The sequence below is a fragment of the Pseudorasbora parva genome, chromosome 1 (genome assembly GCF_024679245.1).
Source record: "Pseudorasbora parva isolate DD20220531a chromosome 1, ASM2467924v1, whole genome shotgun sequence".
Classification (NCBI taxonomy): Eukaryota; Metazoa; Chordata; class Actinopteri; order Cypriniformes; family Gobionidae; genus Pseudorasbora; species Pseudorasbora parva.
In genome coordinates this window covers 7,330,791-7,347,966 of record NC_090172.1, presented here as the reverse complement: position 1 = coordinate 7,347,966, position 17,176 = coordinate 7,330,791, and the positions used below count along the sequence as shown (strand labels likewise).

General features: G+C 38.3%; 1 protein-coding gene across 2 annotated transcripts in view; it reads right to left on the bottom strand.

Moving 5' to 3' along the window:
- sbf2 (SET binding factor 2) overlaps nt 1-17,176 on the bottom strand; it is a 179,750-nt gene that overhangs the window by 16,190 nt on the left and 146,384 nt on the right. For both annotated transcript variants that reach the window (XM_067414596.1, XM_067414667.1), the window contains exons 24-29: nt 15,348-15,523; nt 13,671-13,798; nt 10,985-11,186; nt 9,558-9,754; nt 8,033-8,170; nt 4,946-5,029 (exon numbers count right to left, since the gene is read on the bottom strand). In XM_067414596.1, coding sequence (XP_067270697.1) covers nt 4,946-5,029; nt 8,033-8,170; nt 9,558-9,754; nt 10,985-11,186; nt 13,671-13,798; nt 15,348-15,523 — 925 coding nt within the window. The remainder of the gene's footprint in view (nt 1-4,945; nt 5,030-8,032; nt 8,171-9,557; nt 9,755-10,984; nt 11,187-13,670; nt 13,799-15,347; nt 15,524-17,176) is intronic.

Sequence of the window (17,176 nt, the reverse complement as noted above, 5' to 3'; positions counted from 1 at the left end):
CCAAGTAAATACAGGGCCAGTATCGCCCAGATACTTTTTCATTTTAAAAGCATGTACTTTCCTTTAGGGTAGAGCAGTGTGTCACAATATATGAGGTTAATGTATCATTAATATGCCAAATCTAAATACATTTTAATGACCACTGATATATTTTGTAATTTGTGATCTCACGTCAATCCTTCAGAAATCATTCTAATATGATTTGATTTTTTTGTAACTTTTGATACATTTAATGGATCCTTGCTAAATAAAAGTATTAATTACATTAAAAAACCTTACTGAAGTCAACATTTTTAATGGTTGTGTGCACTTTTAAATCCTTGTTTTAATCCGAATGCTCTCTGTGATTGATTGGTTCTGTCTTAAATGCTCAGATGAGCAGGATAACTAGCTCTATCCTACACAATAAATCACTCTCTAAAACGGTTTATTTTGCACTTTTTAAAGCAAAATAAGTACAATTACGGGTTAAAAAAAACATATTTTTTACGTGAGTATTGATATTTCAAGATGGATCAGCCCACTCTAGCAGACAGGTGCACTGGCATTGGCGCTTCTCTCAAATCACATTTTATTACACACAATACACTGTAAAAAAAATTCAGGTCTCCAATTTAAAAATTTCAAGTGACTTATCACATCTAAATTTTTCAGTTGGCCAAATTTAATTTCTGTGAATTAAATTGCATCAACAATTTTGATGTGATTGGTCAATAGAAAAATTTCAATTGGAGACTTTTTTTTTTTTTTTTTTTTTTTTACAGTGTATGCGATTGTCACTCACGTGAACAAGCACAGATTTGCCTCTAATTTCTAGCATTTGTTGGCGATTTCCACAAAACTGTCGGCAACTGAAAACTGATATGTGTATTGATAGGAAGTATGTACCCGGCATGACTAGACATTTATGTTAAGCAATCACTGATTACAGCTCTTATAGTTTACAGTAATTATACACAATATCATCTTTAAAAAAATATAATTGGGAATGGGATTTCTAGTTGCACAATAGACTGTGTGCCAACTAAATTGAAAATATGCATTTTTGCCCCATATAAGTTATCTTATTGGCAAAATACATTATTGGTCAACCTCTATTTAAGGTCACCTGAAGACTGATGTGACGTCTGTAAAGATGGGGCATCAATGAAGACAATAAGATGGCAGAAGGTTTACATGAATGACAGGAACATTATATCAATGAGATGAAGTAGAGATGAAAAAAAAAGGAAAATAGACAATTATATATGAAAAACTAGGCTTTTACATTTTCAAGAGGTGTTTGGCCATACAAACGAGCTTGAGGTGTTGGGGGTGGTGTCCAGCAGGGTATCTGCAGGTTTCCCCAAGTCAAATTTAAGACTTTTTAAGACCTTTTTAAGACCATTATGAATAAAATTTAAGACCTATATCACGCAATAAAAAAAACGCATAGGAAATGCAGAATCACTCAATTAGGCTACTTAAAATTATATTATTTAATTTATTTAAATTGAACAAAGTATTAGTTAACGTATTATTCATAGCTCAATCCCACTAGGATTAGCGCATATATATATATATATATATATATATATATATATATATATATATATATATATATATATATATATATATATATATATATATATATATATATATATATATATCAATTGACCAAAATTAGTTTTTATTTTGTGGTGGTCACTTCCATAGATTTGCAAACAGTTTTTTTTTTTTTTTTTTTTTTTTTATAATTAGGATGCAACATTAACCATATTATTATGTTAGATGCACAATAGTCACACATTGCAATAAAACTGACAAAATGCATGAATCTTGTTTTGTTATTATCAAAAAAGGCTGGTCCAGTAGTGCACTATCTATCTTTAATAACACGATCGCTTGGGGTGGGAACCAACATCTTAAAAGTAAACCACAGCAATAATTGCTTAATATAAGTAAAACGTTTTCAAGTGATTACGTAATCAAGTAATCGTTCATTAATAAAATTTATTATAAACAAATGACAATAGGACAAATAAATACAATATAAAGATGCATATCTACAAAGAGGAACACTCCACCGTTTTTAGAAATAGGGTTTATTCAACTTCTTTAGACATTTAGATATGTGGGCAAATGCATTTGTCTCAGTGCATTGTTTTAGTTTGGCAGAGTCGCCGCTAGCTTAGCTTAAAATGCATTTCCCCACATATCTAAATGTAGCAAAGTACCAAAGTTGAATAAGCCCTATTTCTAAAACAGTTGGTGTTCCTTTAAGTGTAAGTGCTGTTTCCCCCGTTTGTGTTGTTGTTAAGCTATATTAGTTTGCTTTCACTTTGAGAACATACTAATGCGCAGATCCAGCGCTTACTTACACGTCCCAAACTTTTTAACTCAAATCAGGATATAGACATATGGATAATGTGTATATTTGATCGTTCAAGAGTAACCTTAGGGTAATGAGCCAAGAAATAACACATTCAATACACTCGCGCGAGCGCTGCTGACAGGCAGCAAACACACGCAGCCTGACATCGGAGTTCGGAGTTTACATCACTGTTATTAACTCTTTTACTGCAATCGGGTATATTATACTTTTATTTGGTCATTAAGCAAGATGGTGAGAAAGATTCGCCTTCGCGTTCACGATCGCGGAACTGCAAGAACCGTCAGACTCAGCTGGAGTAAAATCCGTTCTATGCGTCTGTAGGGTACGATCAGAAAGACGCTCGTGCCAATAACACGAAAGCTGATTGGCTGCAATACACGTGGCATGCTTGTCTAATTTGTAGTTGTACTAGAGCGAACAATAGTTGGTCTAGCGAAAGAAAGAACTACAAACACCACAGAACAAACACACACACACACACACACACGTTCGCGCGTGCTGCGGGAGGCGAGAGCATTTCAATGAGGTAGCGTAACATGAACGTAGGAAAATTAAGACCTGTTAAACATTATTTAAGACCTAGAACGCAGTGCTTCCGCGAATTTAAGACTTTTTAAGGCCTTATATTTTGATTTTGAATTTTAATACTTTTAAGACTTTTTAAGACTCCGCGGGGACCCTGTCCAGGGCATTGCTGTGTGGTTTATAGGGTATTCTCGGTGGTTATTTACTGGCCAAGGTCAAAAGAACCCAATCTCCAGTTTCTAAAGTGCATGTCTCCCCATGAAGCCACACGATTTGTATCATGTAGCACTAGCTACATGCAAGGTGCAAAGTGAATCAGACCAGATGATGCTTTCACCACTAATTAAAAAATACATTTATAATTTTCCCAAAAATGAGGAAGCGAAAAATCAGTTCCACATTTCTGTGAAGAGCACATGATGGGAAATGTCTTAGCCGGCACCTGCTAGAATATATTTGGCTGTGGTGAGACAGAGCCCTGTGCATAACAGCAAAGAAATGAGTCTTCAGCAGCAGCTGCTATCTATAACCCAGATTTTGAGAAATATGATGAGAAACATCATGGCGTCAACATTGAGCCATCATCTTATACACAGACTCAAATCATGAGACCTTTTCCAGGAAATAGGCGCATCATGACCTGACACAAAATGATTTATGCTAAGACTTGAAGTTCAAAACAAGACTGAATATTCTGTCCTCAGTTACCTACACTAATGTTGTTTCAAAATCTTGTGACTTTATTTCTTCAAACTTTCACATGGGTTTGGAAGGAAACGAGTGTGACTACATCATTTTTGAATGCTTAAAATTTTTAATGTCACAACTCACTCACTCACTCACTCACACACACACACACACACACACACACACACACACACACACACACACACACACACACACACACACACACACACACACACACACACACACACACACACACACACACACACACACACACACACACACACACACGTTTTATGGGGACTTTCCATAGGCGTAATGGATTTTTACTTTCTCAAAAAAAAAAAAAAAAACAAGGACAAGGATTTTGGATATTGCCATCTTTGTGGGGACATTTTGTCCCCATAATGTAGGTAACATAACACCCCCCATATATATATATATATATAGTTATTGTAACGGGGAGATGATAATAATAAAGTTACATTTATATAGTGCTTTTCTGGGTAGTCAAAGCACTCTAAATACAGAAGGGGGAATCTCCTCAACCACCACCAATGTGCAGCACCACCTGGATGATGCGACGGCAGCCATATTGAGCCAGAACGCTCACCACACACACCAGCTGATTGGTGGAGAGAAGACAGAGTGATGAAGCCAATCAGGATATGGGGATTATTAGAAGGCCATGATGGACAGAGGCCAATGGGCAAATTTGGCCAGGATGCCGGGGTTACACCTTTACTCTTTTTCCGAAGGACATCCTGGGATTTTTTTATGACCACAGAGAGTCAGGACCTCGGTTTAACGTCTCATCCGATGGACTGATGTGAATATATATACCGGTGTCTCTATCCACCACTCTGAATTGAATCTTTGTAATACCCTGTCCATGATGTACAACAAAACACAAGACATTATCACAGCAAAGACCTTCCACCTTCATACTTGTAAAATCATATTCCGAGATACTTTGCAGTTATTGACCTCACTGAGGAGGTGAATACTTCTGCACCACTTCAAGATCTAAACAATTATTCACAATGGGCGTTTTGAATGTGGCTAAGAGTCTGCATGGCTCGCTTTTTGGATTTTATGAAACACTGTGTACTTTGGAGGATTGCGGCAACAAATATCTGCAAGTTCAGCAGAAGCATCACCGCGAAAAATTAAAGAGTGGGCCAAAGCAGCATGATTGTGTGTATGTGTGTGGGAAGAGTTGTGGTCTGTGACAGAACACAGATAATGAGATATCAAGACAGAAGACAGTCAACTAAAGATATCAGATGAAGGATGTGGAATTTGTTTCATGCTACATATCTCTTCGGAGTCAACGGAAATGAAGAATAGAGGCCAACTCACCTCCTCTGGTGAAGCTATTGGTGAAGGAAATGTCCAAATGGACAGGAGCCATCTTTGATATTCTCGATGCCCTTCTTTCGCTCGCTAAACAAATAAAGATAGACAATCACACACCATGCATCACGTGCAAACAAGACATTGCAGTCCTTTCCAAACCCTAGTGAGCTGCTAACGGTCAACTAACAGCATTGATAGCATCCGAACATTCAGTAATAGATCCAAACATTGAGCTGAAATGATCCTGACAAGTCTGTTAAGTCACTCAATTATCACTCCTTCATTCACATTGTTTTTTAACAAGCATATCAATACACAAAACGTATAAATCGGATACTAAATACTTTCTAGTTAGGCAGCTCTCTGGGTTTTGCAACAGTAAACACCCCAGCGGGCACTGGAAGTCAGTGTAACGTTAAACAAACATTGGACTCCGATAGAACAGATATAAAATGTTTGGTTCAAAATGAAATCGGCTTGACAATCAAAATCCAGCATTAGTTTGATGTCAGCCTCCAACATTGGTGAAATGTTGAATTTTGGTTACATAATTTGGTTACTTACCAAAAGTTAAACCCAACAAAATATCAAAGTGTAATGGTTATAATTAACAAAATGTAGAAGTTAGATCTACATGCTTAGATGTTAATAAGCTGGTGGATTTTGGTTGCTTAACTCTATGACTTAAAACCAATGGCAACTAAATAATAACACTGAATAATGTTATAATTTCGTGTTATGTGTATGTTAACATTATGTTGTGTTTTGGTTGCTGAACCTCATGACTAAATGTTGGCGTTTCACATCAATATGATGTTAGCATGAGACGTTTGGAAGACATTAAAAACAAGTACTTAAGACTATAAGAATCCATTAATGTCCACTGATATCTGTATTCTACGACAAATAGACGTTGGCATTAGACAATGGCAATGTTTACATGCACAACTTTTGTTTTAATCGGACTGAATTAATTCCGATTGATAAATCAGAATGTACCGTTCACATAAAAGCTAAACAAATTGATCGGGTTGATGTGCGCGTTTATACATCACATGCTTCAAATCGGATTTGATTTTTTGACTAGCACACACTGCACAAATGCGCTACGTTTTCTGCGGTTTGCGCATAATAACCATTCTCCTACATTGGTTCTTTATTTGTTTTAAACTGCAGACTTGATATTTATCCATTTCTGGTCATAAATTTGAGACAATGAGCATGTGAAGGGTTTTGCCAAGCTGCTTATATTTATCACGCAGTCTGGCCGCATTTACAATGCAAGTCTTGATGCACAATTCCGATTTGGTGAATATATCAGATTTTTTTGACAAACCGCTCTATAATCTTTTAAAAGTGACCCGTATGCGATATTTGCACTTACACTATACAATGGTGAAACAGACAATCTGACCCGGAAAATGAAGTAAAATACCGCAATATGCAATGCATGCAGACGTAATGATTATTAAATGTTTTCTCCGCCTTACGAGAGCAATGGTTTGTTGACCTTTAAAGAAGTAAAACATTGCTCTCATAAGGCAGAGAAAAAAAGAAGTGAGACATTGATTGCAGTTCGTGTCTACCTAAGTTGACATTGTTCGCCTCCGTCGCTTTTTCAATGACTTGCATTTACTGGGGAATATCCGATTTGACCGCTTACATGGCAGACGCTAATGCACATATCTGAATCATATAGAATTTAATACCACATATGAATGAAGCCTGAATCCGATCTGAGGATATTGGAATTCATGCTTTTTTTCCCCGTTTACACGTTCACGTGTCATATCTGATCCACGAGAGGAAAAAAAATCGGAATTGGGTCACTTGAACCATGCAGGGTAAATGGGGCCTCTGTGGATGAGAATCCGAAACAAGGACTGGTCCACTTCACAAACATTAAAGATGCAGTGTGTGATTTTTAGCGGCATTTAGTGGTGAGGTTGTGCAGTGCATCCCTCCCTCCCTTTGGAGCACATAGAGAAGCTACGGGGGCCAACACGGGACAAAAATGTTGTCGTCAGAGAGAGCAGAGAGTGCCTGAATGGACACTCATATATAACACTTTATTCAACAGGAGGAACAGCTCGTTCTGCGAGTCAGACGTCATTATGCTATTTCTACGTCACTGCACATGCAATCCTTTTAGTTTTGGTTTTCAATCCGATCAAGCATTTACATGTTCTTTCGATCGGATTAGAAAAGGAATAAACCACTCCTTTCAGTCCAATCGAAATTTCATGCGGATCGAGCTCAGTCGGATTGATTAAGGTGTTTACATGAAGGCTTTTCAGTCCCATTGAGCCGTCAATCCGATTACTAAAGGATTATTTGGTTGCATGTAAACGTAGCCACTGTCTTGTTCACACAATGTCAGAACCTATATTGAACCAAGTAGAGACATCTTATAACATCTGTGTGATTACACATTAATGCTTTTAGTTAGTAAACCTTTCAACTCAACTTTAAAAGCCTGTTCTGCTTTTCATGCCACCTTATTTTATGAAATGAGTGTACTAGTACAGTTCCAGGGTCCTATTACACATTAAGTGTTTTAAGAACACAACACTGCTCAGTCAGACTCTGGGTTCGGACTGGGTTCGGATCTCATTACACTTCTGAATTTGAGTATCAAGACTGAAGATCTGTTTTGAATTGAGAGGACTTAAAGCTGCCATGCAACACTATCATCAGAACTAAGATGAGCCATTTACTGAGAGTAGGCTGCCTTTTACCCAGCAGGTGGGGATAAATGAAACATTATGGTGGCGACACAGCAAAGCTGACGGGGCAGGATCTGTGTGGTCTGAGCCATCTGCAATACGGCTGTGGAGAGCAGTGAGTGCAACGAGAAAGATGGATGGGAGGTGACCTCGTTATGTCCTGCTCCCCTTACATAACCATACAATTGTGCTCCAGTTCCTTTGGAGATCAGCCCAAAACATAAATAACATTTTTTTGCAACCAAGAGGAAACCAGGAGGAGATAAGAGGCTTGAAGAACACAAAAAGGGGCAAAAACAAGTCTGCACAAGAAATGGAAGAATCAGGCGTTAAGTGGAGGATGCACCTGATATCTCTGCAGTACCTGGGGACAAGCCGATGAGGGAACGGTTTGTGAGGGTGTTGCTGCCGTTGGGTTTGAAGTAGATGGGGATGGAGCTGAGGATGGCCTGCAGGTATTTCTCCTGTTCCAGACTGCTGGAGGTCTCTGAGGAAGTCGGAGCTGGTAACAGCAAGAGAGCATCATTAAGTGAAGTCAAGTCAACTTTATTTATATAGTGCTTTTACAATGACGATTGTTTCAAAGCAGCGTCACAGTGTTAAACAGGAAAATAATCCAACAAAATTTGATTTGGCTGTACAGCCGCTCTGGAGAAAACGGTGATGTCATCAGCTCATTTCAATTTATCATATAGCGACAATGTTTGAAGATCAGTAATATAGTTGATACAGTTAATTTAGTAATTCATTTTATGTGGATGTTTTGTTAAAAACTAAACTTGTTTCCAACTGAGCAAGCCAAGCCAAAGGCAACAGTGGCAAGGAACCAAAACTCCATCAGGGCATGATGGAGAAAAATAAACCTCGAGAGAAACCAGGCTCAGTCGTGGTGCCAGTTCTCCTCTGGCCTATTTACACACAGTGTATGATTATTATTCTGGCAACCTTACAGGTCAGAAATCAGAATATTTGAAAGTTTGAGGTATCACGCAAGAGACAGGTTTATTGAGGATGACGTGTCGATTAAACAGAGCATCATAAAAACAGACGTTTCTGTCTTGACAGCTATTTATTAGTCTCACATAGCCACACCTTTGAATAAACCAGTGGCTCCCAACCAGGGGTCTAGAGCAAATTTCCTTTAAATTATTTCATTATATTTAAAAATAAAAACAAACCAAAAATCAATATGTAAACAGAAATCATATTTTCTTGTCCCCCCTTTCATTAAGAACATACAAAATGACAAAACAAATCATACAACAATCCCAGTTTCTGTTAAAAAAGCTGGAAAATAAGCAGCATTCCCATAATTATAGCAGAAATATCTTTAGAGACCAATATGGAAGACATTTGAATATTGCACTGGACAAAGGGAGCCTTTGGTCAAAAAGAAGTCCACATTGCAGCGTATTCTGGCCAAGAACCACCTACGACAGGAAGACTCTGAATCACACATTAAAAAATGACCCACCACAGTTTGTTTTCTTTATGTTCTGTTTGGGGATGGGTTTTCAGTAAAATAATAGACAGCAATGAAAAATATTTCACTAATGCTGTGGTGCTCTCTGTGGAAAAACTTGGCTACATTTGTTAAATTCAGTGATTATTTTAAGTTCTTCTTGTATCAATTTGGTATCTTGTAAAGTGTGTGTTCTCATACGTCACAAAAGCTGTATAGTCATAAAAAGTCATCAAATCAAGATGAGTGCTTGCCAGAACAAGGAATCCCTTTCCAGTGTTGTGTGTGACATGCATTAGACAGTCGGTGAGCAGGCTGTGGGCATGCCGTCTAGGGCATGCTTTTATCAAAATCATAATCTAATCCCAGAGCAAATATTTACACCTCTAGTTACGTTTCACTGTATCACAGAGTATCACAAACGTACCTGCTGAGGAAGGGTTCTGAGACTTGAAGAGCCCAACCACACTCTTGCTATGAAAACCGCCCGAACGAAGTAAAACCGCTTTGGTGCGAGGGTGTTTCCAACACACAACTGGCAGACGGTTGTGCCGGTAGCAGCGGGACACCTTATGGAGACTGCTGTCCTGGACGGTGTGAGGCACCACCAGGAGACCAGGGTAACTGCAAACCACACCATTTAGAAAAAACTCATGATTCAGCAGTCACAGTTAATAAACTGCTTCTTCTAAAAATATGGTATATGGATTTCTCTCATTGTTTTTCATAGTGCACTCTGTTCCAAAACCTAGTGAGCTACCCACCTAGACTTGAACAGAAGATTAAAGTAACAATGAAGTGGGAGTATCTACAGATCTTTTCTTCCGTATTGTGTAAAAGCAGGACTTAGTTCTTTGCATCGGTTGTTGATTGGATTTTGAAATGCGGTCGAATTGCGGTAAAAATAGGTCGAATTTTCATGTCATGCAGATTTTAATGTGTCACAGATTGTCCTGATATAAAGGCTATTCCAAATAACAGGCAGCAAAATTATGATGCCTTGTAAAATACCTTGATTTGGCCAATTTCTACGGTAGTACCCTTTGAAGATACTGTATGACAATCCCAGAATAGGCTGAAAAATGTTAACAGGGTTTCCTGCGCAGTTTGGAAAAGTATGGAATTGGAGTCATTTCCAGGTCTGGATAAAAATGGAAAAATATTTGTATATACAGACTGCTGTCCCTATTCAGTTTTCTAAGAACATCTAAAAAATAAATGTATTGTACAGAGTGACACAAGTTTAGTGATTGATGAACACAACTGAATGAATTCAAGGCACACAAATACAGTATGCAAAACTGTTTGTCTTTCCTAAAAGCAGGTCTCTTTTGAACTTATGTGCGTGTGCCACACAAACCAGCAACAGATAAAGGACAAAACGATCATCTCAATCAGACTGTACTTTACTGTTTGGTGAACATGCCAACATCAAAACATGACTGCAGTCTCAAACCGATGTGCCAAGTGAATGTGTGCTCGTTTTAAAGCGTTTAAGGTTTCTTCTCGACATCTAAAGCGCATCTTGTCATTTCGAGAAAAAAACATGCATAATGCTGTAAGAACCATCTGTGTTAACTATGGTCTGAAATGTCCACAGAGAGAGATTTGGACATTTGAGTCTGGAAAAGTATGGAATTTTAAAATGGAAAATGTGTGGGTACCCCGTGTTGATTATAAATAGAACTGATAAAAATATCTCAACCAAAATGGAAGTATCATGGCTAATATCAGACTCTTGAAAAGACTTGTGAAGAGCACCATCTCTGCAGAGTTGCTGTCTATGTTTGCGGTAGACAGCTTGGCTGCTCACCGGGTTTTCGAACAAAGTCTAGGTGTTGTGTTGCTTCTTGCCTGCGACATAATGAGTAGAGCCTGTTGACCGCCGTAACACGGAACTGCTCTCCGCTTTTAGACCGTGTGGAATTAGCACTAATGGTACCCAGGCCCAGCCTCTGGTAGTCACGGAAACAGGCCCGCTCCACTAACTGCTCCATAGTGGACTTCTCTGAGGCCTTCAGTGTGCTGCTGGAGGGGGGCTCCCCATCATCTGAGACTGAAACATCAACAGCAAACAAGTGACGGGCCATGACTGATGACACAGCAAAGGTTGGTAACACTTTACAATTAGGTTCTATTTGATAACATTAGTTAACTGCACTAGTTAAAGGTCCATTGAAGTGCCTTGAAACGCGCAGCATTATAAAAAGTTGTGCTGTACTTTCCGCTGAAACAAGAAGACAGGCATATCGAACACCCCTTCCCCTTTTTAAAAATAGCCAATAGCATTTCATTTATATCACAGCTCGGTCGGAACCGCTGAGCTCTGTAAAATTGCAGTTTCCTCCTAATCTTCTTCATAGCACTTTCAAAATATAACATTTTGTGGTCTGGTTTGTGCAGAATACAAATGGGTCTGATACGTTTTTTTTTCCCGTTTTTTTCTCAAGCATATAATCTGCTTTGTGCTATCGTGTTTCTGGACTGACCATTGCAGCTAGGGGTGCACGATTAAGACAAAAATCATAATTGCCGATTATCGCCTTGAAATTGCAATTCCGATTATTAAATATCATTATCACAATAAGCATTGAATTATGTTTTTGAATAGCTTTATACTATTGTCTGAAGCAACTGCATCCCATATTTTTATATAAAAATGAGCAGCTGAAAACACTTCCTGAAAAACCCGAATTGCTTTTCTGTAGCATTAATCCTAAAATGTCAACTATAGCCTACATTGGCTTGTAAAAAAAGTAAAAGTATGCATCCAATAATAGGGGCTTTCGCACTGGGTAGTTCTAGGAACTTCGTTATAGGAACTAGGTATCAGGGTGCTTCCCTGAGAACGAAATGTTCCCCTAGGGTCATTTTCCTGGTTGCATTCGTACCACCAGAAGGAACTCTGAAGTAATGTAAGCCGCACTTATTGTTGTGTCTTTTATTTTGACGGTGCTGAGAGCGTCAGAGTCTGAGCACACAGCTCTCATATTCTCTGTCTTGATTAGCTTATGGTCTTTTTAACAGTCCTGTCTAATATGTTATTAGGTAGTTACACAAAGAAAGTAGACATTATATGAAAATGTAATGGAATCCGTTATTGTAATCGCGATCAGAAATTTGATTAATTGTGCAGCCCTAATTGCAACGGACATTAACATGAAGCTAGACTTTATTCACCCCAATGGAAAGCATATTTACACCGTCTGAATCGTTCCCTATCCCCTATATAGTGCACTATATGCCAGTCACCATATAGAGAAAAGTAAACGTTTTAAAGGTCCCGTTCTTCGCGTGTTTTCGAAGCTTTGATTATGTTTAAAGTGTGCAATATAACATGAGCTTATATTGCTTATATTTTACTGTTATCTATAAGCTCACTAGCTTATAGATAACAGTAAAATTTACATATTCATTCAAGGCATTTTTTTGATTTCATGGGGACTTCAACAAGAACTAACTACTTCTAAACCATTTATTAATCTTAATTAATGTTCATTTAAAAATGTACTAATACATTTTTAAAATCAAAAGTTGTATCTGTTAATATAATTTAATGAACCTAAGCTGACATGAATAACGATCAGTTGTATTTTATTAACTAACATTAAAAAAAGGTTAATTAATGCAGTAGAACAAATTGAATAAAGTTATGCAATGTTAGCTAATGCATTAATTAAAGGTTTACTTCAGCGATTAGCATATGGCCTTGTATCAGTAGAAACCCTGGAGTATATTCAAATGATTGTGCTTTCCCCCCTCATATCCCCCTGAGACAAGAGATTTATGCATTTTATTTCTGGAAAAATTCCTCATATGATGGAAATTGACGATATTTGCATCATAGGAGGAATGTTTGGAATAAGGCTAAAGACTACAGCCAGCAGAGGGAGCTATTTCCGCATGTTTTGAACTCGCGCATGGGGGATGGGAAGCTGGCAGGGAGAGCTCAGGTCGCAGCTACAGGCACTCATTTAAACGGAGGTATGGAGAGCAATGTAAGTGTTTTAACTTCTCAAATTAATTCCTATGAAAGTTAAGCTTGCAAAGGCATGAACTGAAACGCGCCAGACTGAACTCGTGTTGTGAATGTATGCCGCGAGTGTAGTCGCGATTACCTCAGCTTTCATCACGAGCTCATCAGCTCATGATGTTAAATGTAATATCACCCCTGCAGTTAGTGCTCAGTGCTGTGACACTTGCGCGGTGACTCACTCATTATATTTAACAGACACGTTCAGTTTTTAATTGTAGTGTCTTCAACTCAGTCACAGTAATCAAGTTGGTGGCTTTGGGAATGGCCTCACAGGGCAGCGAAGCATTCTGGGAATTGTAGTCTTTCATCCCCATGAGACAAAAATACATTTTCTGTCTTTTCTCAGTCTAGAAAGCACCAAATTCAAAAATAATTTCACATTTCTACTACATTAATGACCCAGTTTAAATACAGATTCATCTTCCCAGCACTGAAGTACCCCTTTAACTAATAGGACTTTATTGTAAAGTGTTACCAAAATTGTTCTTTATGAATTATACTCACTGGAGATGTCATCATCCTCATGCCACGTCATGCGATTGCCCTTCTCGTTTTTCTTCAGAGTGGATTGGCGGCCCATTGTGATCTTGCCAGCCCTTTTAGCTCCTTTCACAATGGTCTTGGAAAGCGTGCTACAAGAATCAGAATTTCATTTAAAGGAAAAGTACACCCAAAAAATGTTCATCATTTACTCACCCTAAAGTTACTCACCCTAAACTCACCATCATTTTATTCTTTTTGAATCTCTTTACAACTGTATATTTCAATTTCTTCTGCATCTGTTGATTATTATTTTTAGTTAGAGCTGTCTGACTGGAGGAGATTGGAAAAGGAGAGCAGTGTTCTTCGCTTCATTCTGCTTGTGTAGCAGACAGTGAAGCGGACTCAAGAAAGGGGAGGTCCTGCGGGGCAAAGGTAACATCCCCTACAGGAGCCCGTCTTGGACGGACTTTTAAGGTCCAGGAGACATTGCGAACCTGCTCCATCTCTTCCATCTCAGATAGGAGTATCCCAATTTAGAATCAGGCAGATAGGGATCTATTTATCACCTTTTTTATTTTTATAAAAAATACATCTCTTAAATACATTAAATACATTAAATACTCTTTACAAGTATTTTAATTATCCTTGTTTTTATTTTAATTCCTAAACATGATTCTTATTTCTTATACATATGTTATCACTATTTTAATTCATTTCTATAATAAAGCACTTTGAATCCCCATTGTGTATGAAATGTGCTATACAAATAACCTTGCCTTGCCTAAAGTTGTTCCAAACCCTTATGACTCATTCTCAAGTTTCTACAACTGTACCACATGTCGGCAACACTTTATTTTGATGGTCCCTTTTGAACATTCTGTTGACTGTAAGTCATTTTGCAACTACATGTCAATTAACACTCATTGGAGTATTAGTAGACCGTCTGCTTAATATCTGCTAACTCTTTATTGTGATGTTCCCCAATAATTCTACAGAGAGTGTGTAAGTAACTTTCCACATACTTGTCAACTTATTGTAAGCCAAACCCTACCAGTCTACTAATACTCTACTAACACTTAATAGATATGTAGATGCAACATTACTTATAGTCAACAGAATGTGTTAACAGGACCATCAAAATAAAGTGAATAAAGTGAATATATATATTTCTCCTCCCCTACTGCGAAACAAGTTGCTGTGGATGGATGCATCACATATCACACATGCACACTTCAATAAGCCGACAGAACACAGGTTAATGTTTTGACATGCTAGGCGAAATCGGAGTAAGGAAAAAAAATCTAGCCCTGTGTATCAGTTTAAAATTAAGCCATTTTTGACCATACGCTGGTAAAGGAAATTATAAACGTGCCCACATGACCACACGCGTTGTCGGGTTAAGAATGTGCATGTAAACGCACTCACTGTGTGGACTAACTTTATGGTACACACTTTTTAATGCTTGAGAATTTCAATTTCATTTCTACAGGAGAAAGAAAAATGGGCTTGGGATGACAAAATGAGGGTAAGAAAATAATGACAGGAATAAATAATAATGATGTGGACTTTCTAGGCAAAGTATTGCTTCAATGTTGTTATTAGGATATCAAGAGTTTTGTTGCAGCCTAAAAAGCAGTAAAAAGAACAGAGTGTTAAATTTACATTATGCCCTCTCCATAAAACGTATATTGCACTGACCGGAAACCCGTGTTCCTCTCTTTCTGTTTGGGTAATATGAGCTGTGGTGCCGTCTGTCCTGCTGCAAAGGCAAAGGTGCTAAAGATGGATGGTGGGTAGCGGATCCGTTGCAGGTGTTTCCTGAAGATCTCCACCATCTCTGAGCTCACCTCCTCGTCAAACGCAACCTTAATTAACTAAAACAAAGCAGGATATATGATCAGAAATTTGCTAACCACCAATCTAGCCAGATTTACTGAGTGATTAACTTATTATGGGTTTCCACCGTTATTAACATTGTATAGCTAGTTTCAGCTGAGGACGGATTTGACAGCTTTCTCTCTTCTGAAAGTAATCAATCTTTCCATTTCGTTCTCTTTTGGAAAGTCACAGAAACGCCATTGCGGATTTTGTACTTTGCCAGTGGGGCAAATAGAAAGGCGAAAACGATATTTGTTGTAGTTTCTCTTCACCAATATAGAAGTTTTCTCAACTATGATGACTTCCGCTTCTGGGAAACCTGGGAATGTGAAAAGTATTCATAGTTTTCACCTTCATAAGGCAAGAGAATCTGCAAATAATCATAAAACATTTTGGGGGGCAAGAGAAATGACTTGCAGAACTGCTCTGAGCTGGATAGCAGTAAGGAACGAGATCTTTTCCCACTTTTCTGGGGAGAACATTCCAAAAGAAGGTTTGGCCACGTGAACGCTTCTCTGCGTGACCCCATATCCCTCAGCACTCTGCAATCTCAGTTCCTCAGGGGTCTGACCTGATCGCGTGGTCTGCAGGTCTTAATGAGGGCTTGATAATGTACCCCAGACACCGACTGCTGGCAGTCACACGTGGACAGACCAGCACAAATGACCTCCCTACCATACAAGGCCTGATTTTATAGCTTAAGTTAGTAAAACGATAGGAATGAGCCATAAAATCTTTATGGCCCTATAGTCCATGCATAGTGAAGAACACAACATGTGCTTCTCTTGCTCCGTCCTCATCCATGAAGAAACTTTGTGATAATGAGTCAAGCAGAGAGAGCAGTCTGAAATGTGCACATTCCTCTTCAGCAAACATCCCTGCTGAAAGAGGAACATGCTTATAACAGATTGAGTATATAGGCAAGTAGAGAAAGCAGACCACAATTAAAACACTTAGGCCCAGATTTACTAAACAGAGTAAATTAGCGTAAGAGTGAAATTCTAAAAAAGCGCAGATGGGAGTGGAACTACTGTATGATCTACTGATGACACGGAAATTAAAGCACACAGACGCAGCCAATCATTTCAAGACGTACGTTTTTTTTTGGCAGTAAATTAGAGAGACCATACAGTCCCTGACAAAAGTCTTGTCGCTTGTGTACAAATGGACCTAAAGTGCCGCTGAAATATATTTCTAATCAAGATTTTTTTACAAGAAATGGCTCATTTTAATCCCACCAGCTTTTGTGATAATGTTTCAGTGAAAAACTAAAGTTTCAAAAAGTATTCTAATATTCACAGCTTGGTAAAGCCCATTGAGTCAATTTTTGCAAAGACATAAGTGTTGTCACCTTGTCATATGAGCTTCACCTGTGACTAATAATGGATCAATTAGGTCTCAAGTGTGTATAAAAAGAACCCCAGTACGCTAGACCTTCACATCAACTGCAACTAGACCTCTGCAAACATGCCTAAGATTCACCCTGAGACTAAAGTTTTGATTATCAAGAGGCTGAAGACCAGATCCACTGCTGATGTGGCAGGCACCTTCAATGTGTCTCAGCGTCAAGTACAGAGGATAAAAAAAAGATTTAAAGAGACTGGAGACGTTTTTGACAAGCGTCAAGTAAATTTGTTCAATTTCTGTAT